The sequence below is a fragment of the Piliocolobus tephrosceles genome, chromosome 9, assembly GCF_002776525.5.
Source record: "Piliocolobus tephrosceles isolate RC106 chromosome 9, ASM277652v3, whole genome shotgun sequence".
NCBI lineage: Eukaryota > Metazoa > Chordata > Mammalia > Primates > Cercopithecidae > Piliocolobus > Piliocolobus tephrosceles.
Genome location: NC_045442.1, coordinates 56,250,939 through 56,270,897, shown reverse-complemented (window position 1 = coordinate 56,270,897; position 19,959 = coordinate 56,250,939). Strand labels below are relative to the sequence as shown.

Genomic DNA, 19,959 nt, shown 5'->3' with positions numbered 1-19,959 from the left:
TATAAATAAAACTATTATGCTTTTTTGGAGTCTTGCTCTGTTACTTTGGCTGGAGTGCAATGGTGTGATCTCAGCTCACTGCAACCTCCGCCTCCTGGGTTCAAGCGATTATCCTGCCTCAGCCTCCCTAGTAGCTGGGATTACAGGTGCCCGCCACCACACCCAGCTAATTTTTGTGTTTTTAGTAGAGATGAGGTTTCACCATCTTGGCCAGGCTGGTCTTGAACTCCTGACCTTGTGATCCACCCGCCTTGGCCTCCCAAAGTGCTGGGATTACATGTGTGAGCCACCATGCCCAGCCAAAACTATGACACATTTTTAAGTATTAAATAGATGTGGTATTTGAAGAAAAAAAATCTTTGCAGTCTAGAAGAATTATTTTAAAATAGAAAGTTGTTTAGGCCATTGGTACTGTCTTAGGTAATGTTGTTTATTTTTTAAACTAATCTGGATAGAAGACTAGAGTCACTTAAGCATGTCACCAGAAATCTATTGCTAATAATAGAGGATCAACATTTGAGTATTTTTTATTTCTAACAAAACAGTGAATTAGGGCAGATGCAGGGTTATCCCTATTATAAACCACTACTCTTGCTTGCATACTGATGTGCTTCCTAAGTGGCACAGAAAAGATGGCAATAGAGAAACTGCATCTAATCTCACTTAGTTTTTGAGACTATACCTTCTAGGGAAACCACTAAATAAATTAAGAGATAGCTCACACAAACAAACAAATACATGAAAAATTCTCATTCTCATTTATAGTCAAAGAAATACTAATTTATTAATCAGATGAAAAAATAAGATCTAATCTTTTTCCCATGAGACTAAAACCAAAAATTTGATGGGGAGAGGAAACCAGAACTTTCCTACAATTCTGGTGAAATTGATTATTGGTTACAACACTTTTACAGAACATTTGGCAGCAACTATCAAATACTAATATTTACAAGCCTTGTTATTTAGCAGTTCCACTTCTAAAAAGTTATATTATAGAAATATTAGATATATAAATATATATTATAGATACATTTGCATTGGGATGCAAAAGTAGTATGCGAGGATGTTTGTCAACACGATTAGTAATAGCAATTTAAAAAAATCAGAAATAATCTAAATTTACACCAATAAGAATCCTGTTTATTCAGAACTATTTGACTTTGAAAGAAACAAAAAAGAAACCTTTTAGTAAATGTTCATATATTTATAGAATAACATGCTGTTAGCACTGTTAAAAATGAGACAAGGCTCTATGTACTGATATAGGAAAATGTCCATAGTAGATTGTTATCAGTGGTTTGCCCTGAGAATTCAGAGGGAGGGTTTGAACCCATCCAGTACTGTTGGAGATTTTTATACCCATTTTTTTTATTTTATACCCATCAGTACTTTGGGGAATTTTTATCATGAGGATGTACTATTTTTTTTTTAATAGTACTCTTAAAGCTAGTTAGGAAATAACTACTGGTTGATAGCAAAATAGCAAACGTTTAGCCGAGTGCAAGGGCGCACACCTGTAGTCCCAGCCCCTCAGGAGGTAGAGACAGGATGGACTTGAGCCTAGAAGTTTGAGGATATAGTGCTCTGCAGTTGTACCTGTGAGTATTCGCTACACTCCAGCCTGAGCAACAGTGAGACCCTGTCTCTAAACAAACAAAACAGAATAAACATTTGCTAGACAGAGAACGGTGCCTCTCTTCACACTCAAGAGTAGCTATTCTAAGCACAGTACGATACACACATTGTGTCCTAGTGGACAGGGGAAATAGAGACAGGCAAAGACTTTTGGTTAAGAGAAAACCCATCCTCGTTTTTGGATGGAAATACTAAGTAAGGTAAATAACCTAATGAAAGTTATTCCATAGCTTTCTTCGTGAAGATGGTGTAGTACATCACTTTTTTACACTGTGATGTATAGACCACTAACATCTCTCCTTTAGAAGCAAACATAACCCCAATTTACTGCTAATAGATTTGAATTAGATTGTAAACCAATTACTAGTAACTCTCAGAGCTCTCCAGTACTTTTTGAAGTTTTCAAGGCCCAAAAAGAAGCCCTACAGCTAACTTGAAGAAAAATAGTACATGAGATCTTCAAATCACTACTTCAGTCTTTTGGCAAAGGATATGTATTTTAAAATTTTTTATGCCTTTACAATGATTTAATTTCATGTTATTTTTGTAGTTTTAAGGGCAAAAACAAACATTGTGTCTAATAAGTCACGTTCATGTCTTCAGGGAGGTTGCTATTATATTGCTGTATAAACAGCATCTAATTACCTAGAGATGTTTGAACCTTTGAATTTTTTCTCTTCTTTTGGATTGTTGGTATTGGAGAATAAGAACAACAACAGGAAATAAGACATTTTATTCAAATGATATTCTAATTACTGTATTGCTCTCTCATTAGCAATAATATTGGTGTCATTTATAGAGAAGTCTGTATTTACAGAACAAACAGTAGGGGGTAATTTAAGAATCCTTTCAATAGTAAGTTTTTAATAGAATCTGTATTTCACTACACGGTGGGATATTGCCAAATTCTTTCAAATGTATTTTTTTCAATAAGCCTGGCACACTTCAAATCTTGTATATATGTATATATGTAGCAAGATTTCCGTATAATTGTGGTTTTTAAAATGTTTTTATATTACTGTGTACTGCATCTCATATCCTTTACATATATACACACACATATATATACACATACATATATACACATATATATATACACACACACCTTCCTTTTGCTAATTACCATTCTGAAGCATGCAGTATAATTGTTTGTTCATTTATTCCATGAGTAATTTAAGCACCTATTATGTTTCAGATACTTCACAAGGTACTGGATATCCTTGAGCAACCAGGGGATGGACCTTTTTACCAGTAGCCTCTATCACATTTCCTTTCTGCTCATTTTTCTCTTAAGGATAACTGCACAAAGCAAAGCACACCATTTAAACTTGGTTTTGAAACAAAATCTGGAGCTGCTAATTTTAGCTATTAACACCTTAGAGCTGGTATCTTTGTGTCTTTAATTGGCTTATGCAGGAAACATATTCTTGTCACTGCTAATCGGCTCAGTTGCAGTTTATTTTCTGGTACAAAGTAGTTTCCTTTATGTATAGGTCCTGTGAATTTTAAAATTCACATCAGCGGAAATGTAGGCATTTTGTTTGGATTCAGAACAGAAGTGGACTGTCATTTTTACCCCTTAGGTTTTATTCAGGTTTTTAAAGTGAGATGCAAACTTAAACCTTAAAACACAATTTTCCTTTTGCCATACTCTCATTTAAACAATGCATTTTTTTTTTTTTTGCAAAAGTAATACATTACATAAATGAGAAAGTACAATAAAAAGCAAGAAGTCTCTGTTAATTTTCCCTAGAGGTAACATTTTACCCGATTGCTTGCATATGTACATATTAGATACGTGTATCTATCTTTATGAAAATGAAAATGTTTGTTTACATAGACATGTAGACTACCTTTCTTATTATATCATAAAGTTCCTGTCTTTAGATATAAACCTATGATATCATTTTGGTGACGTCTTGGACGTATCTAGTCTTTCCCTGTTTGTTATCTTTCTTAAGGCTTCAGGGAATAACCTTCCAGTTGATTTGGTTATGTTATTGTTTTCCTTTTTCCTGCTGTTTTGGGTAGTAAAGTTAAACGAAACAGGTGGCATTTAAGCCAGATCTTGAAGCATGGAGGGTAGATGGGATTTGTATACATAGAGAAAAGAAGAGGGCATTCCAAGGTGAGGGAAATAGCATGAGTACAGGTATCAGAGGAGAATTAAGTCTGTATGTCCAGAATCAGTACAGACACTGGCCGAAAGGATTTTATAGGGAACAATACTGAGCAATAAGATCCCTTAAGTGCTTTAGGTCAATGTTTTGCACATCTTGGGTATAAGTATGCTGCTTTGCATCCAATCAAATGAATTAGTAGAGCCTTTCTCTATGTGCTAGCAAGGGAAGGAACGTTGAAAGGGTTGTTTTAGGAAGACCTAGGTGCATATGTGCTCCTATGTGCTTTCCAAATGCTTTTCTGTACCACAGGACTACAGAAATAAATATCATGATCCAAATAAAATAATAAGTCACTTGCATGCCAGTTCTCTAGTTAAAAAAATTAATGCCCTTTTGAGTATATAATAATGAAACCATTGCAGAATTAACAATTTGTGAGCCGGTCCTAGGATTTTCTACTCTGTGCTGTTTTCTCTACATTCAGCAATTCTAGGTAATCCACACATTAATTAACTGCAGTGAAATCTGTAGCTGTGTCCCCTTTATCAAGTCCCAGGGTAACATAGACGGAAGATTCAAAATGTATAGAGTATGTATGTGTGCACTTATATCTGAATTTATTCTAAAACCATGTTTTAATCAAATTCATAGAAGCACAGAGGAACATGGTGGTTACCAGAGGCTAGGAACTGGTAGTAATGGGGAGACAGGAGGTAATGGTCAATGAAGAGGAATAAGTTTTTGTTTTTATTTTGCTTTTTTGAAGTCTGTTGCACAACTTAGTTAGCGGAGTTAATAATAATGTATTGTACATATCAAAATTGCTAAGAGAATAAAGTTCAAATGTTCTCACCACAAAAAAATTAGTATTTGTAGTGATGAAGATGTTAATTAACTAGATTTGATCATTCCACATTATATTCATAAATCATAATATCATTTTGTACCCCTATACATATTTATAATTATAATTTTTAATTTAAAATAAAATTAAAAAAGAAAAAAGACAATAACCAGAATAAATAAAAAGAGTCATATTTGTTTTCTTTCATTGGTCACAGAAGCCAAGAGTCTTTCTCTTAACTCTAGAGACCTTAGTCTCTATAGACCTTTCGTAAAGCAACCGTGAGTACAGTTCATGAATTCACATATCCTGACAGAGCAGGAATATGCGAGGCAACAGGGCACAGTAATGAGCCGGGCAGGCGTATATCTCAGTTTTTAAAAATCCGTGGAAATTTTTACATCTTATTTAAATGAGCTCCTTTGAAACTTTTGCCTGGATTTAGACTGAGATTTCCCTTTCTTTCTCTCTCTCTCTCCCTCTCTCCCCCTTTCTCTCTCCTTCCTTCTTTCCTTCCTTCTTTCCTTCTTTCTTTCTTCTCTTTCTTGCTCTGTCACCCACGTTGGAGTGCAATGCTATGGTCTCGGATCACTGCAACCTCCTGGTGTCAAGCTATTCTCTTGCCTTAGCCTCTCAAATAGCTGGAACTACAGGCCTCCACCATGCCTGGCCAATTTTTGTATTTTTATTAGAGACGGAGTTTCACCATGTTGGTCAGGCTGGTCTTGAACTCCTGAACTCCCGTGATCCGCCCGCCTCTGCCTCCCAAAGTGCTAGGATTACAGGCGTGAGCCATCGCACCCAGCCCTGAGATTATTTTATGGATATTGCTATTATGGCAACTTTTTCTTTTATATGTAGTATTTTTGTACATTTTCAAAATTTTTCCAATTAATGTATATTACTTTGTAATGGAAAATCCAAAACCCATGAACCTATTACAAATTTCTTAGTGTTTTTTACTTTGGTTGTATAGATAAATATTTTTTGAAAATATCTTTTCACTTTTCTGTCCATTCGAATATGTTGTTAGTTTTAATAACCCCAAACAAAAATTGATGCTTGGTCACTTGGTTGCCTTCTTATTTGTTAATTTAATAAAAAAGAAAATATTCATTGGAGCCAATCCATTTATTTGCAGGATGGCTTCACACCATTGGCAGTGGCTTTGCAACAAGGTCACGACCAAGTCGTTTCGCTCCTGCTAGAGAATGACACCAAAGGAAAAGTGCGTCTCCCAGCTCTTCATATCGCGGCCCGAAAAGATGACACGAAAGCCGCCGCCCTGCTGCTGCAGAATGACAACAATGCGGATGTGGAATCAAAGGTGAGGCACGAGGAACACGGGCCTGTCATGCAACTCTCCAGTGTTAGACATGCAACCTTTAAGAGCGCTCGGTCTCCCTCTTGGCAAGCTTATGCCACGCCTTTAACTTCATTGAAGGGAGGAAAAATGTGTGTCTGAGCTAGCCACTGAAGGCACAGCCTCCCTTCATATGAGAAGCTGGGGGATGACGGGGATGTGGCCCTATGCGTGCTAAAAGGGAGGCCACCTTGAAAGAAGTCAATCTCTATGCAGTGATGATTTCCTTCCTTTGAATATAGTTTTGGAATATATTCAACACTTCAGCTCAAACATCAGGGTGAAAAATTACAAAATGCTAAAGACAGTGTACACAAACCTCTGGTTGATATCCAAGATGACAGGCCAGGCACTGAGCGTAGATCAGCTGCGGAGAGCATGCCAGCAGCAAGAGAGCCGCAGCCAAAAATTCCCATCGTCTTGACATGTGGTACCTGAAAGTCTCTGTGATGGAAATGTGGCATTTGGACTAGGCCGTTGCATAGCCCATCATTCAGTCTAGCTTTCTTTCTGTGCCTATTGTGCTTTCATCAGAGCTTCCATCCTCATTACTTAGCTGTCATGAGCTTTCTGCAATCCATATCACCAATAGTGAACTAACCGTTCATTTTTTCCTCCTCTTTGCTTCCAAATGTGTTAACCTAGATGGTGGTGAATAGAACAACAGAGGTATATATATATGCATATACGTGTAGTCTATATCTGCATCATCATTTTCCCATGACTTAGTGCTGCTGCCTCATGTCTCTCCCTTCTTCTTTGCATCGCCTTCTGTAGGCTAGATACCCGCTTTATCCCCAATCCCTCCTCTCCCCAAAGGAGCATGTGCCAGATAAGATAGCAGTAGTTTGATTACCAGGGCTTTCTGCAGCTGAACCTGGTGTTTGAAAGAGAAGAATGAGGAATCCTTGACTCTTAAGGTTATTGCAATAGAGCTGTGTGAGATGAAGAGTTGGATACTTTAGATGTTTATCAGCTATATCTAAAGCTGCAGACAACCCTGTCATTCTACTCATCCAGGACTCGTTTTTTAGGGTTGTGCATGACACTTACCCTCTGTGGTGTCAGCAAAAGGAAAGGTATTTCAGAATGGCGTCAATATGACCCACCCTTCTACAAGACTCAGTGAGATAGCTAGCATGGCTAAGAAGCTTGCTAACAAATTAGAAATGCATCTAGTTCCTATAAGGTTTCAATCTTTGGGGACTTAAGTGAATTGCTGCATGTTTTAGCATTTTTTAAGGAAGTAAAATGACCTTGGTATAAACAATCCAAAAATGTGTTATTGAATAGGCATTGGCTAACAAAGAGTTGAATTTGTGGATTCTTCATGGAATACAATTGCCCGTTATATAAAACCAATTTTGTGGTAGTACCTCTTCCCCCCAAAATTGCTTTTGTCATTAAAATTGGCATTTACTGTTGGTTAATTTCAATCTATATCAAATATATAAACTAACTGAATTTTGAGTTTCAATGCACAATTCTATCATCAGTAATAAAACAGCGGCACTAATCAAGCTATCAGCTATAAAGATTTTTCTCATCTCTATCTTAATTTCTTGAAATGTTGGCTTTTATATAGTTCTGTTATTGGATTACTAAAATTGCTCAGTCTCCGCCCTTGGTTCCTCCCTGGCTATTCTTCTGCATGTAAGTTTGGGGTTTATTAGAAACCCTGTGAGCAATTGGCACTGATCGAAACCTAGTACAGAATGGAACATAGACCTCAGCATATTTTGCTTCCTCATTTTTATTTGGGTAGGGTTATGATATTTGCCTGTTCAGGCAGGGGGCTGGCAGGAATCAATTGAACGTCTGCTATGTTTTCTTTACAGAGTGGCTTCACTCCGCTCCACATAGCTGCTCACTATGGAAATATCAATGTAGCCACATTGCTGTTAAACCGAGCGGCTGCTGTGGACTTCACCGCAAGGGTAAGAGCACAGCAATGTGTAATGCCTTTAAAGCATTTGAAATGATTTGATACTCTCTTTCCCTAACATGAGAAGGTTGGGACAAATTGCCTTCAAGAGTCCTTCCAGTCAGTGAAGGCTATGATTTCTACTCATCCTAGTGTATGTTCTTGCTTTTACATAGTTGTGCCTGTTTCCTAGCAGGAGAGGTAAACCAAGATCAGGAATGCTAGCTGGCATGGATAATAAATAAATATATAAATGCATATATAGAAGATGTGATTCAAGGAATCATGGCTGGGGACAACAAATGGTTCCCTAAGTTAAAATTTCTGAAACTCTTAGAAATTGGTCAGATGGCACTCAGTGCTCTAGAGATCAGGATCTTGACCTTACAATGGGAATGTTCTGGAATATCTGGGTGAGGCCTAAACTACAGAACCCAAATAATGAGACCATCTTTTGCCTTTATCTTCTGTCCCCTACAAACTTTCGTAATGAGTAACAAGGTTGTGTAACCTGAATAAGCTCATATCCATTGAAGAAAAGGATTACAATGTCATATGGCCCACTGCCCAGCAGGTTGTACATCCAAATAGGGTAGCACTGCCCTCAATTTAAAAACTGGTGTTCAGCTACCATCAGAAACACTGTCAGAAGTACAAGTGAAGCTGGAGGCAGGATGAAGTAGTGGCTGAAAGCCTAGACTCTGACTGAGATTCCTTGGGTTCAAATTTTGGCTTTCACTTTTTTTCCTGTGTCTATCAGTTTCCTCATTTATAAGATGAAATAATATGAATTATGAAATTAAATAAACAATTATAAAATATCATCCTCTCCCTCACTGAGTCACTGTGAAAATTGAAAAAGATAGCATATGTAAATCACTCAGCCAGTGCCTGACGTAGTATCATCACTAACAGCAGCGGTAGTAGTGAAATAGTCTGTTTTCACATTGCTATAAAGAAGTATCTGAGATTGGGTAATTTATAAAGAATAGAGGTTGAGCTGGCTCCTGCTTCTGCGGGCTGTACAAGAAGCATGATACTGGCATCAGCTCAGCTCATGGGGAGGCCTCAGGAAACTTAAGAATGATGACAGGAGGCGAAGCAGGGGCAGTCCCGTCACATGGCCAGAGCAGGAGCAAGAGAGCAAGAAGACTGGGGCTGCACACTTTTAAATGACCAGGTCTCATGAGAACTCCTTCACTATCACGAGGCCAGCACCAAGCATATGGTGCTAAACCATTCATGAGAAGTCCTTCCCCATGATCCAGTCACCTTCCACCAGGCTGCACCTCCAACATGGGGCACTACGTTTCAACATGAGATTTGGGTGGGGACATACATCTACACTATATCAAGCAGCACTGTTATTTTGAATGTAGCATTTGAAGTCTTATTTTTTGCTGAAGCTTCACTTCTTAGAAGAGAAATGGAGCTAGATGAGATAGGGAGATAGTGTATAATGCCAGCGCCAGCAGTACAGTGGTAGTTGCATCGGGAGTAAAAATAATATCATTTCTGAAGCCGTTCCTGACTGTAAGATGCCAGGCTATGCATTTTATCTCACATATACTAATACAAGGAAAGTTATAATTTATCCTTATTTTACATTAGAAGAAACCTAGGCTTAGAGATAAGAAGTAGCTGCTTTAGGATCACAGTGCTAGCAGGTTGGAAGAGGCAGGATTTCAGCCCCAAAGCTCTTAACCACTATTCTCTCCCCTAGGTAACTTAAAGGGGTTTATTTTACTTTTCCTCTTATAATTCATTAGTTCTATAAAAACTAATAAGGGCTGAGATTGTACTAATAGAAACGCTGTTTTCCTACCCTGTTGTCATGGGCTTGCTGAAAGCCTTCATCAGTTTAAATGACTGGAGAGCGTCTGTCAATTTTATTCACAATTTTTCTTATTGCATGAACTACATCCTTGATGTGGCAGATCCAAGGCCTGGTTTGACACTTTGAAGGACAAAGTTAAGCCCTTCTTTAAGTCAAGTATAAACAGGGTGTGTCAATGTTGAAGCTGAAGTTCATTTCAAGATGCATTCTTCTGGTTTTATTTCTGTAATTCACAGCATAATAAAAACCTCATTAAGTGACATCTTCTAATTAGGACATTTAGAAAATTTATATCAGGGTGGTGTGTGAAGTTTGTCTTTGTGCCTTTGTTCAGAAAAGTCCTGATGTTGCTGAAAACAAGAGGATTAGAGAAATGTTTAAGCAATTTAAGAGGACATATTACAGTATTTTCAGACTTTTTCAAGTAATTCTAAAGTGTTCATTTGCATTAAAACAATGACTGTGGTAATTACAAAAGATGCTTATTTATTGATTAAAAATCAGTGGAGACATCAGACCCGTGTTGTTAACCTCCCTGAGTTACCATATATGATTTAAAATACTTACACTGTGCTTTTGTTTAAAATATGTTAAAATTCAGACTTTTCACTGATCCAGAAATGCATTTTCCCCAGTCTTTCCCAATTAATGAGGTCTAATAGCATTCTGAGCTGAAGGCTGTGGTGGAATTTGATTTTATTTAATAGGATGCTTGGGCTGTTGCATATTCCCCAACGAGCTATGCTTCTCTCTGCAGTGGGTGATTAATGACTGGCTTTAGGGTACCTGAGAACTCTTTATAAAGAGCTTAAACTGAGGCAACTGCCAGCTGCCTCAAGCAATCCATTTTAGGTTCCAAATCTGTAGCAATTTTATTATATAATAATCTAGCATCTCCACTTTCATATTTCAGAGGGTTCTCCCTTCCCAGCTTCCATGGGGTCTTTCTAGGTCATAGTTTTCTCAGGAAGGTCACAGAAATAGCAGGTGAAAGTAAGATGCCCCTGAATACAGACAGGATCAAATTGTATCCAGTCAGGGCAATAAAGGGAGCATCATTAAGCCTCATTTGCTGAGAATTGGCTGCAAATTGTAACCATAAATCATATGCTTCAGAGCCAGGTTTGGAGAGAGGTATGGACGAGGTGGTTAGAAGTAGATTAAAGAACACCAGCACCCTTTGTCTTGGGGGGCTGCGATTTCTGTTTTCTGCCTGTGACAAAATACGGTAGGGGGTGGAAAATTTAAATCAGTGAAGAAAGAAGTATGGCAGATAGAGTCTTGCAGTTCTTTATAGCACCATAGACTGAAGGAATGTCCCAAAGAGTGACCACCTGCTAGCAAAGAGAGCTGGGGAAGAGCAAGTATGACAACACTTCTGGAATCATTTCCTGCATGCAATAGACATTCATTTCCAAAGCAGATAATAGGCAGAAACAAATGCGATGTGATTGAAGGGAGTACACCATAGAAGGAATTGCTTTCTCTGTTCGTTTGCAGTGCCAACTAATTTATGCAGCAGCAAAGCAGGTCCCAGTCAGTGATGAATGTATACCCCTGAGTAGCAGTTCTGGTAACTGATTTATAGCATACTTACCTGTTTTAATAACACTTTCCTTCAATTTTTATTATGATGTCAGTTTTGACTTTTGCATTATAACTTTACCATGTTTATGTAAGATATCCTGTCTGACATCGTCAGTATTTCCTTTTGGATTATCCTTGGAGATCTATTCAGGCTCGTGGGTCTGCTGCAGGGAGTTAATGCAGTAGCTGCTGAATGCTGCAATGTAGCATCAGCATTCTTCATTCTTTGAACTGAGTCTGCTGAGATGGCACTGACACTGTCTGAATTTATGCATGACCCTTACTCTCTTTGCAAATCATTCTAGCTCTCTTGGGAAAGAGAATGTAACTAAAACATACCAGAGCTACTACTGATTGTCATTCCAGTAAGGAGCATTTGTGCACTAGAGTAACAAAAGGCCAAATTATATTATGTGGATGCCTGCAAAGTTCCCTTTATTGATTGAAGAAGATAGATTAATACTTTGCTGGCTGAATTTTTTCATCAAATATAATGGACCACCTAATCTAATCTTCACTCTTGTCATTGGCCTTTCTCTTGTAAATTATTATTCAACTTCTCATTTTGAGAAGATAATTGAATAAAGCATTCTTCTGTTAGTCGTGCCATTTAGCACTTTTTGTTTTGATGTCTGAAAGGGTTAGGGATTTATGTGCTTGGATTCTACACCTCACTTGTTTCCAAAAAGATTTCAGGTGGTTTACAGATTAAAATATACAGATGGGAAGGGGGGGGACCAAGAAAGTAAATGTTACCAAGCAGCAGGAATGAGCCAGTAAATACAATGGAAAATAAATATAGGCCTTAAAAGCTTTGATATATGTAGTGGAAAGGGAAGCATAGATTAAAATAGAGTTTTCATTTTTGACAACTGAAATCTTATAGTTACCTATAGAGACAATTTTTGTGTGAAATAACTCAAACATTGTTTTTATCCTATGAATCCTTAAGAACAGAGAATTATATAGTTAGCAATATCTTTAATTACTATACTTTAAAAGGCTCAATTCTACTTCCTACTGCCTTTGACTGCTCTATCTCCATCTGTCAAGGCACCTTGCCCAGAGAAGCTGAGAGACTGTGGCCCAGCTACTTAGCTTTCTGATGTTCTAATTGTGTAGGAAAGAACTTGGCATGTATGGCACAGATCAATGACTGGTTAACATGTCCATTGGACTGCCTTTTTCAAATATTGGGTATTTTATACAAGGTTTTGATAGGTATTGGACCACATTCAGAACCCTATGAAATCATATAAAAGGTTACTTTATTTAAGATATTTTAATGTTTGGATAAAATGAGCGCAATGTTTTTAGATACTTGAACTACTAAGCCTGTTGGTGGAAAAATAAAAGTATTAGACTTCTCTTCTGCACTTACACACTCTTGGTAGGAATATAAATTAGTTCAGCCACAAATTGGAAAGCAGTTTGGAGATTTCGCAAAGAACTTAAACCAAACTACCACTCAACCCAGCAATCTCATTACTGGATATGTACTTTCAGAAGAAAATAAATTGTCCTACCAAAAAGACACATATCCACATGCTCATTGAAGCACTATTTATGATAGCAAAGACACAGAATCAACCTAGGTGCCCATCAACAGTGGACTGGATAAAGAAAATGTGGTATGTATACACTATGGAGTACCACACCGCCGTGAAAAAGGAACAAAGTCATGTTTTTTGCAGCAACATGGGTCCAGCTGGAGGCCATTATCCTAAGCAAATTAGTGCAGGAACAGAAAACCAAGTACCACATGCTCTCATGTATTCGTGGAAGCTAAATGTGGGGTACTCATGGACATAAAGATGATAACCACAGCAACTGGGGACTACTGTTGTGGGGGAGTTGAAAAACTACCTATTGGGTACTATGCTCACAACCTAGGTGATGAGATCTTTTGTACACCAAACTGCAGTGTCATGCAATATACCCACGTAACAAACCTGCACATATACCTCCTGAATATAAAAGTTGAAATTTTTTTTTAAAAAAAGACTTATGTTCTGTCCAAACCTGAGACCAACATGGCTTAGCACATGCATGAGCAAAACAGTATCCATGGATAAGCATTATCTGGGGATTTCTTTTCTAAATTCAATCCAATTTAGCAATATTTATAGAGCATCTACGATGAGCTGGACCTGAAGGTTCAGACTTGAGTTATCTACTCTACCATTAGTACTTATTACTAATGTGAGAATGCTTAGTACTTGATTAGTCCCTACTCTACCAATTTGTTCAGGCACCAAGGTGTGAAACCATATAATACAATTTCTCCTGTAAGTCCCCAAAACATAACTACATCTAGGCTATAATGCTGAACAGGACTTTTCTAAAATCTCAGGAACTGATGAAAGGAGTTGAAAGCAGAAAGGCAAAGCTGAAGGATAGGTCTTCTGTAACAGTGTCCCCAAAGACCACAGGCTGTGCCCCCTTCCTTGGAGTTCGTCTGGTGACCCCTCCTGAGTCGCCAGAGACGATTGTGTTGCAGGGTCTATCTCATTTTCCCTAAGTGGGAACCCCTTTACCAGATCTCTCCTAGCCAGAGTCCAGGCCTCTCAACCGCCTCTGGGCCCCAGTGAGGAAGGAAACTCTGTTTTCTCTATACCTGGGCTATGTTACTTCAGTAGCCACTAACTTGGGGAACTAGCTTTGATTTAAATAAATGATTTTTTTTTTCCAAGAGCATTTCAAGTACTCAATAGCTAGTGGTTACTGTTTTATTCAGTGGCACAGATATATCGCATGTCCATCATCACAGAAAGTTATTTTGAACAAAGCTGTGATACCATCCATCTTAGGCCTTCCTTCCCTTCAATGTCATAATGACCTGAAAATGCAACATTTTCCTCAAGGAAGATGGTTAGTCCCTGACCCCATAGGTGAGCATCACAGCCTGTACTTCTACTCACATTAGGCCTTAAATATAATTTTATTTATCTGCTATTGTCCATTTTCTACACTCTGTTTGCTATCTAAGGCCCTGGAAGGTTAAGATGCCCTAGTCATCCTCTGTCTCTAGGTTTTTCTTTGGCCCCAGGTGCTTACCGTGTGCCTGGGTTGTGCTAGTGACTTTAACATGAACTTAATTCTCTTAGTCTTTCAGTGGATGATTTGATTTTGCTGCCTGATAGCCTTTTTTCTATCTACCTTTCTTGACATATTAATAGAGTCAACAAAATGTTCAACTGCATTTCATTGAGCTAGAAGGCAATGAATGTAAAAACATCAGCAATTCTGCCTGCTACAAAATAAGTGCTCAGTAAATGTCTATTCCCTTCTTTTCTTCTGCAGGCGAGATTTATAGTAATAATGATTTTTTAACTTGTAATTTATTATCCAGCTTCTTTATTAGGCATTTTACACTTATTGTCATGTAACAATCCTATGAGGGCTAAAGTAAAAATGTAATAAAATATAGCTCTCTCCCACATCCTGTTTTTTCATGTCACATGCAGACTTTGAATTCCCGAAGAACAAACCTGTGTCATCTTACATACTTTGGAATACCTGGAGTATAGCCCAGTACCTGGTGCTGGGAGGGATTCAGTATATATTTATTGAATTCAAAAATGAATGAATAAATCACTTCTAGGTCTTTCTGTCCACCACTCCTGATCACTCTGCACCTATGCAAACCTGCTTTCCTCTCCCTAGCCTATCAAAATTCCTGTTACTTCAACTTGAATCTCTCCTGGTCTAGGAGTTGCTTTCCAAACTAAACTCAGATGCATTAAGGGAAATGGAAAAATTCACAGGATACTAATAGAATTTTAGACCAGTGCACCAAACCTAAGTGTTGAATGTCAGAGGCAGAGGGACAAGTTTATTTGAGCAGCAAGGAGACTTTGCATTCAGCTCTGTAGATGACCTTGGAAGACAGGCCCAGGCTAATTAGGCTAAGCCTAATACAAAAGTCTGTTGCCAAGCTTTGTTTAATTAAGAGTGTTTTAAGCAGAGCCTCAGGCTCTGGGCTGTGAAGGCCCAAAATGACCACCAGAAGATGCTAGAAAAGACATCAGCTACTGGAGCATGGAGAAGAGGTGAGCCTGGCTGACTCATCAGGAGTATGGCAGACTCCTGATGGCTTTTCAAGGGTGTAGGGCTTTTGGAGACTCTACTTTGGTTTGTGTAGTGATGCTTTTGCAAACATATCTTTAAAATACAATTGGCCCTCCATGTTCTTAGATTTCACATCCATGGTTTTAACCAACCATCGATGGAAGATATTTGGGGAAAAAAAAAACAATAAAAAATAATATAACATAGAATAATAATACAAATTTTAAAACAGTATAATAGCTATTTACATGACTTTTACATTGTATTGTTCATTGTAAATCTAGAGATCATTTAAAGTGTGCAGAGAGTGTGTGTAGGTTATGTGCAAATGCTGTTTTATATAAAGGACCTGAACATCCATGGGTTTTGGCACCCTCAGGAGTCTTGTAACCAATCCCCATGGATACCATGGGATGACTGTGTACTTTCCTCTCATTATACAAATCATGCTTTAAACAAAATACAATAAATCACAAGTGAGAAAATAAAAACCACTTACAGCAGTCATTTCTTTTAGCATTTGAATGTTCATCCCAACAGAGACCACACACACATACATTTCTTTCTTATGGGTACATATTTTTTAATAGGTTTATCTCCTAGTATAGGCTCAACAGCATTAAAGACAAAGACTTCTTTTCTTTCTTTTAAGGGTTATGTGAACCTCCTGAATGAAAATGGGGATTTGAGAGCCTTAGCAAAGGAATATGAGTTATGGGAAAGTAGCCATGTGTCTATTACATTAAATATATTCTTGTTGCCATGGTGATATTAACATTTCAGGAGGAACAAAACCAGTAAGTTTTTGTAAGGTGGCAGAATGGAGGAGATGCGTGTTTACATAGATTTACTCTTATAATTATGCCATGCAATCTCATTTCTGCCTTTTCCTGAATGCCACATCGAAGGAGAATCTCTTGCATACATTTTTTAAAGAAGTATTTTTATCTGACATCCATTTATATATTTGAACTTCATTGACATCTTCCTGTGTGGAGCGGGATCTATGTTCCTCACCTGAAGAGGTGCCATTTCTAAGTGACAGTGGAGTGAAGGGAGAAACATGTGCTGGACGCTGGACTCTTGTCTTGGCTGTATCATTGATCACTGATGTAGTCCAGGGCAAGTCCCTTTATCACCTGGCCTACAGTTATTTTAGCCAAATGAGAGAGACATCAGCCAATCCCAGGCTCTTGCCCTCTGCCCAAGCACCTTGTCTGACAGCAATGGAGACAGTCTTCAGCTTCCCTCCCCCTTTCACAGTAGGGGATGTATGGGACAGTAGTAAAGTAAACCACACTGTCAGACTGCTGGAGTCCCACACTGGCCTTGCGGCTTATCCTGGTGCTCTTGATAAGTTGTTTATGTTTCAGTATAATCATCCATATAATGGGTCCAGTGGATAGAACCTAATGCTCTCATTGTGATGATTGAATGAAATAATCCACAGAAATTGCTTAGCACAGTGCCTGGCCCACAAGACATGGGCAGGGACTCAAGACATGGTGGTGGTTGTCACTGCTTGCATCCAGGAGGGGATTCTGGCACTGCAAGGCACGTTCCCCTGTAAAGCGTGATGCAGGTCAGGTCGATGGCACCAAGGTAGCCCTCTAAAGTACACCTAGAAGGGATGTGGCTTCTCAGAATGAATTACATTGTTTGCGGTGGTGTTTGTCAGTATGAGAAAGTCAACCTTTAAGAAACCATTAATTAATGACATTGAGACAATAAGAAAGCCAATCAAATAAATCATAGAAATTGGAAGGTTTTTCACTTTTTCTCCTTGAATATGTGCCCTGACACCTGGAGTGCTGCTCTAGAGTTGTTGCTCTGAGAATATTTTTAAATGACCCTAAAAAATCCTATTTTGAAGTTGTGTGAAATAAAGTTCTATTAAGGTAGGAGTTGGCAAAGCTCACTTTATTCATTTGCACCTTAAAAGAGAATTTATTCATTAGCTGCAGAATTGTTATTTCCCCCATTCAGTGAAAATAACAGCTAGGGGCTGCCATGCCCCAGACTGATTGTCTGCTAAATGTTCCAGCACTTTGTCTACTCTCCTTGTCATCAGACAGTGCATTTGGATCTGCTCAGATGAACCCTGGTCCCCTCCTTGAGCACTGCAGTTCTTTCATGGCAGTGAAAAAAAATATTGCTCTTCTTCCTCTGGTGGTTTGAAGAATATACAGAAAGGGCAAAGGGGTACCTAGAGTGTAGGGGTTAGGGTTCGTAGCACTGAAGGGTTGCACAAGTGTCAGCCCCTTTGGACACAGGCATGATCATTTACTGGCCCTCTTCCAAACTTAAGCAAGAAGTTCTAAGAAAACAAATTCAGATAGAAGATCAGTATGGACCGATAATTGGTAGGAAAAAGTTGCAAAGCCAGGCTGTGATGGAAATATAGAAATGGGGATCAGCTCCAAGAAAAGGAAGCTGAAGCGCAGATGCAGGTGTGAAATGAGACTGGAGATGAATTGTGAGAGTCCAGCCCAGTGGGGAAGAGTCTCAGTGAATGCCAGCCTGGGCTGTGGGCACTGGCCTTGATCCTGTAGGCAGAGGGAGTTACTTATTGCAGGTCTTTGAGTGGGTAGAATGATGGCAGTAGTGTTTAAGGTGAATTATGACACATATGAAGGAGAAATCAGGAAACTGAAATTACAGGCTGTGGCTGACTCCAGTCACAGAAAGAAAAGAACGGACAGGAGCAGCATGTTGCCCCCTGGTGTGATGCACTTCTCCTTGCTGATGACCTCTGTGGAGTCTGGCCAGAGCCACTGGTTTTCAATGGAGGAAAAAGGAGCATCATCTGCCTTAAAAGATTTGGAAATTTGTAGAGGAATTTTTGGTTATCACAGTGGTGGTTGGCATGTAATGAGAGAGGACCAGGATGGCTTAGCCTCCTTCAGTGAATGGGGCAGTCTCACACAAATAATAGTGTCCCAACCAAAAGGCCAGTGGTGCCCCCATCAGACATGCTGGATTGAACATCTCTTTACAGCCAAGAAATGGAGCGTGAGATGTCCCAGGATGGGAAGGAAGGGCCCAGAAATCCATGGTTGGTCTGGGATGCTCCTCAGAAAGTGTCTAGCATCCCCCAGCAAAGCACCCCAGAGAGCGGTTGGTCAGAAGACCTTGAGGCTCTGTTCAGCTCCCACTGAAATATGAGGTGGAAAAAACAACACAAAATTCTAACTAATTTAGTTAATAGCTTTCATGTATCACTGGGTGCCAGGTACAGTAGCAAGTATTTTATTTATTATTCATAATAATTTCATGAGGTGTGGATATGATTTCCATTTTACACTAGGAAGCAAGAAGTTCTATAACTTGTACAAAGCCACACAAAGTAGTGGAGCTAATGCTAAGATACAGTAAAGTAAGACAATAAAAACTGTGTAGTTAATAATATTGTAACATCAAAGGCAATGTGTATTTGGGCTTTGACGTAATCCAAGGTCATCACAAGAAAACCAGAATTGACAGCAGCCTCTTGTGTTCCTGCTGGTGATTTGGTCTCTGCCTGGGCCAGGCTTGTGAGATGAATTAAATACATTTTTGAATCCCTAAATAAATGTACTATACCTAAATGTGTTTTGTAAGATGTAAGACATAAGATAAATTCAAGGCTATATTAAGGGATTATCAACACTGTCCCGGCCTGGGAGACAGAGTGAGACTCTGTCTCAAAAAAGACCCAGTCACCTGTAACATCTAATCATGCAAAGGTGGAAGACAATTTGTAATTAAGGGAGGAGATCCAAGATCAGCTTTCATCCTAGTCTTTCTCCTCCTCTGGCAACTCCTGGGATTGTGTGTATTGGCTGAGGGTGTGTGGGGGAGAAGCAGGTATGGGAATCTTTAAACATGGTGTGCCTTTCCCCTAAATCACTTGAGAACCAACAGGAAGACCTGGCAGTGCCTTATCTGAATTGTTGATGAGCCATCTCTATTAATTCAAAGGGATCCCTCTGACAGGATTAACAATAAACAGCCTCATACTATCCTTAAAGGAAAATAAGGCTTTTGAGTTATTTAGAGCAGAACAGATCCCAACACTCAGAGCCTGACTTCACAACAAACAGCAAACATCCAAGCATTTGCTGCTGCTTCCTGGGAAGGCCAGCACTGTCAGGTGTCTGATCAAATGGGATTAGTTGGTGTCTCTGAGAGGAGTGAGGTTAAGGAAATGTCACTGGCGTCAGTATCTTCAGTGTCAGTCTCAGCAAATCCAGTATGGACTTAATCTCCTTATCCAGAAAGCATACAGAGAAAAGTTAGTGTAGAATAAGCAAACAGTTAGCAAAACTGAAAAAGAGAAAAGGACTTTGTCTAAAAAGACCTATTTCATTTAATTAAAGTCTCATGAAGAAAGAGGAAAAAGCAACAACAAAAAAAACTTACTGACAATGGTGGTCATCTTTTTTTTCTTTTTCTTTCTTTCTTTCTTTTTTTTTTTTTTTTTTTTTTTTTGTTTGAGATAGGATTTCTCTCTGTCACCCAGGCTGGAGTGCAGTGGCACAATCTCAGCTAACTGCAAGCCCCGCCTCCCAGGGTCAAGCAATTCTCATGCCTCAG

At 38.8% G+C, this 19,959-nt stretch overlaps 1 protein-coding gene across 2 annotated transcripts in view; it reads left to right on the top strand.

Moving 5' to 3' along the window:
* ANK3 (ankyrin 3) overlaps positions 1–19,959 on the top strand; it is a 713,837-nt gene that overhangs the window by 469,392 nt on the left and 224,486 nt on the right. For both annotated transcript variants that reach the window (XM_026454835.2, XM_023185582.3), the window contains 2 exons: positions 5,744–5,929; positions 7,804–7,902. In XM_026454835.2, the coding sequence (XP_026310620.1) occupies positions 5,744–5,929; positions 7,804–7,902 (285 nt within the window). The remainder of the gene's footprint in view (positions 1–5,743; positions 5,930–7,803; positions 7,903–19,959) is intronic.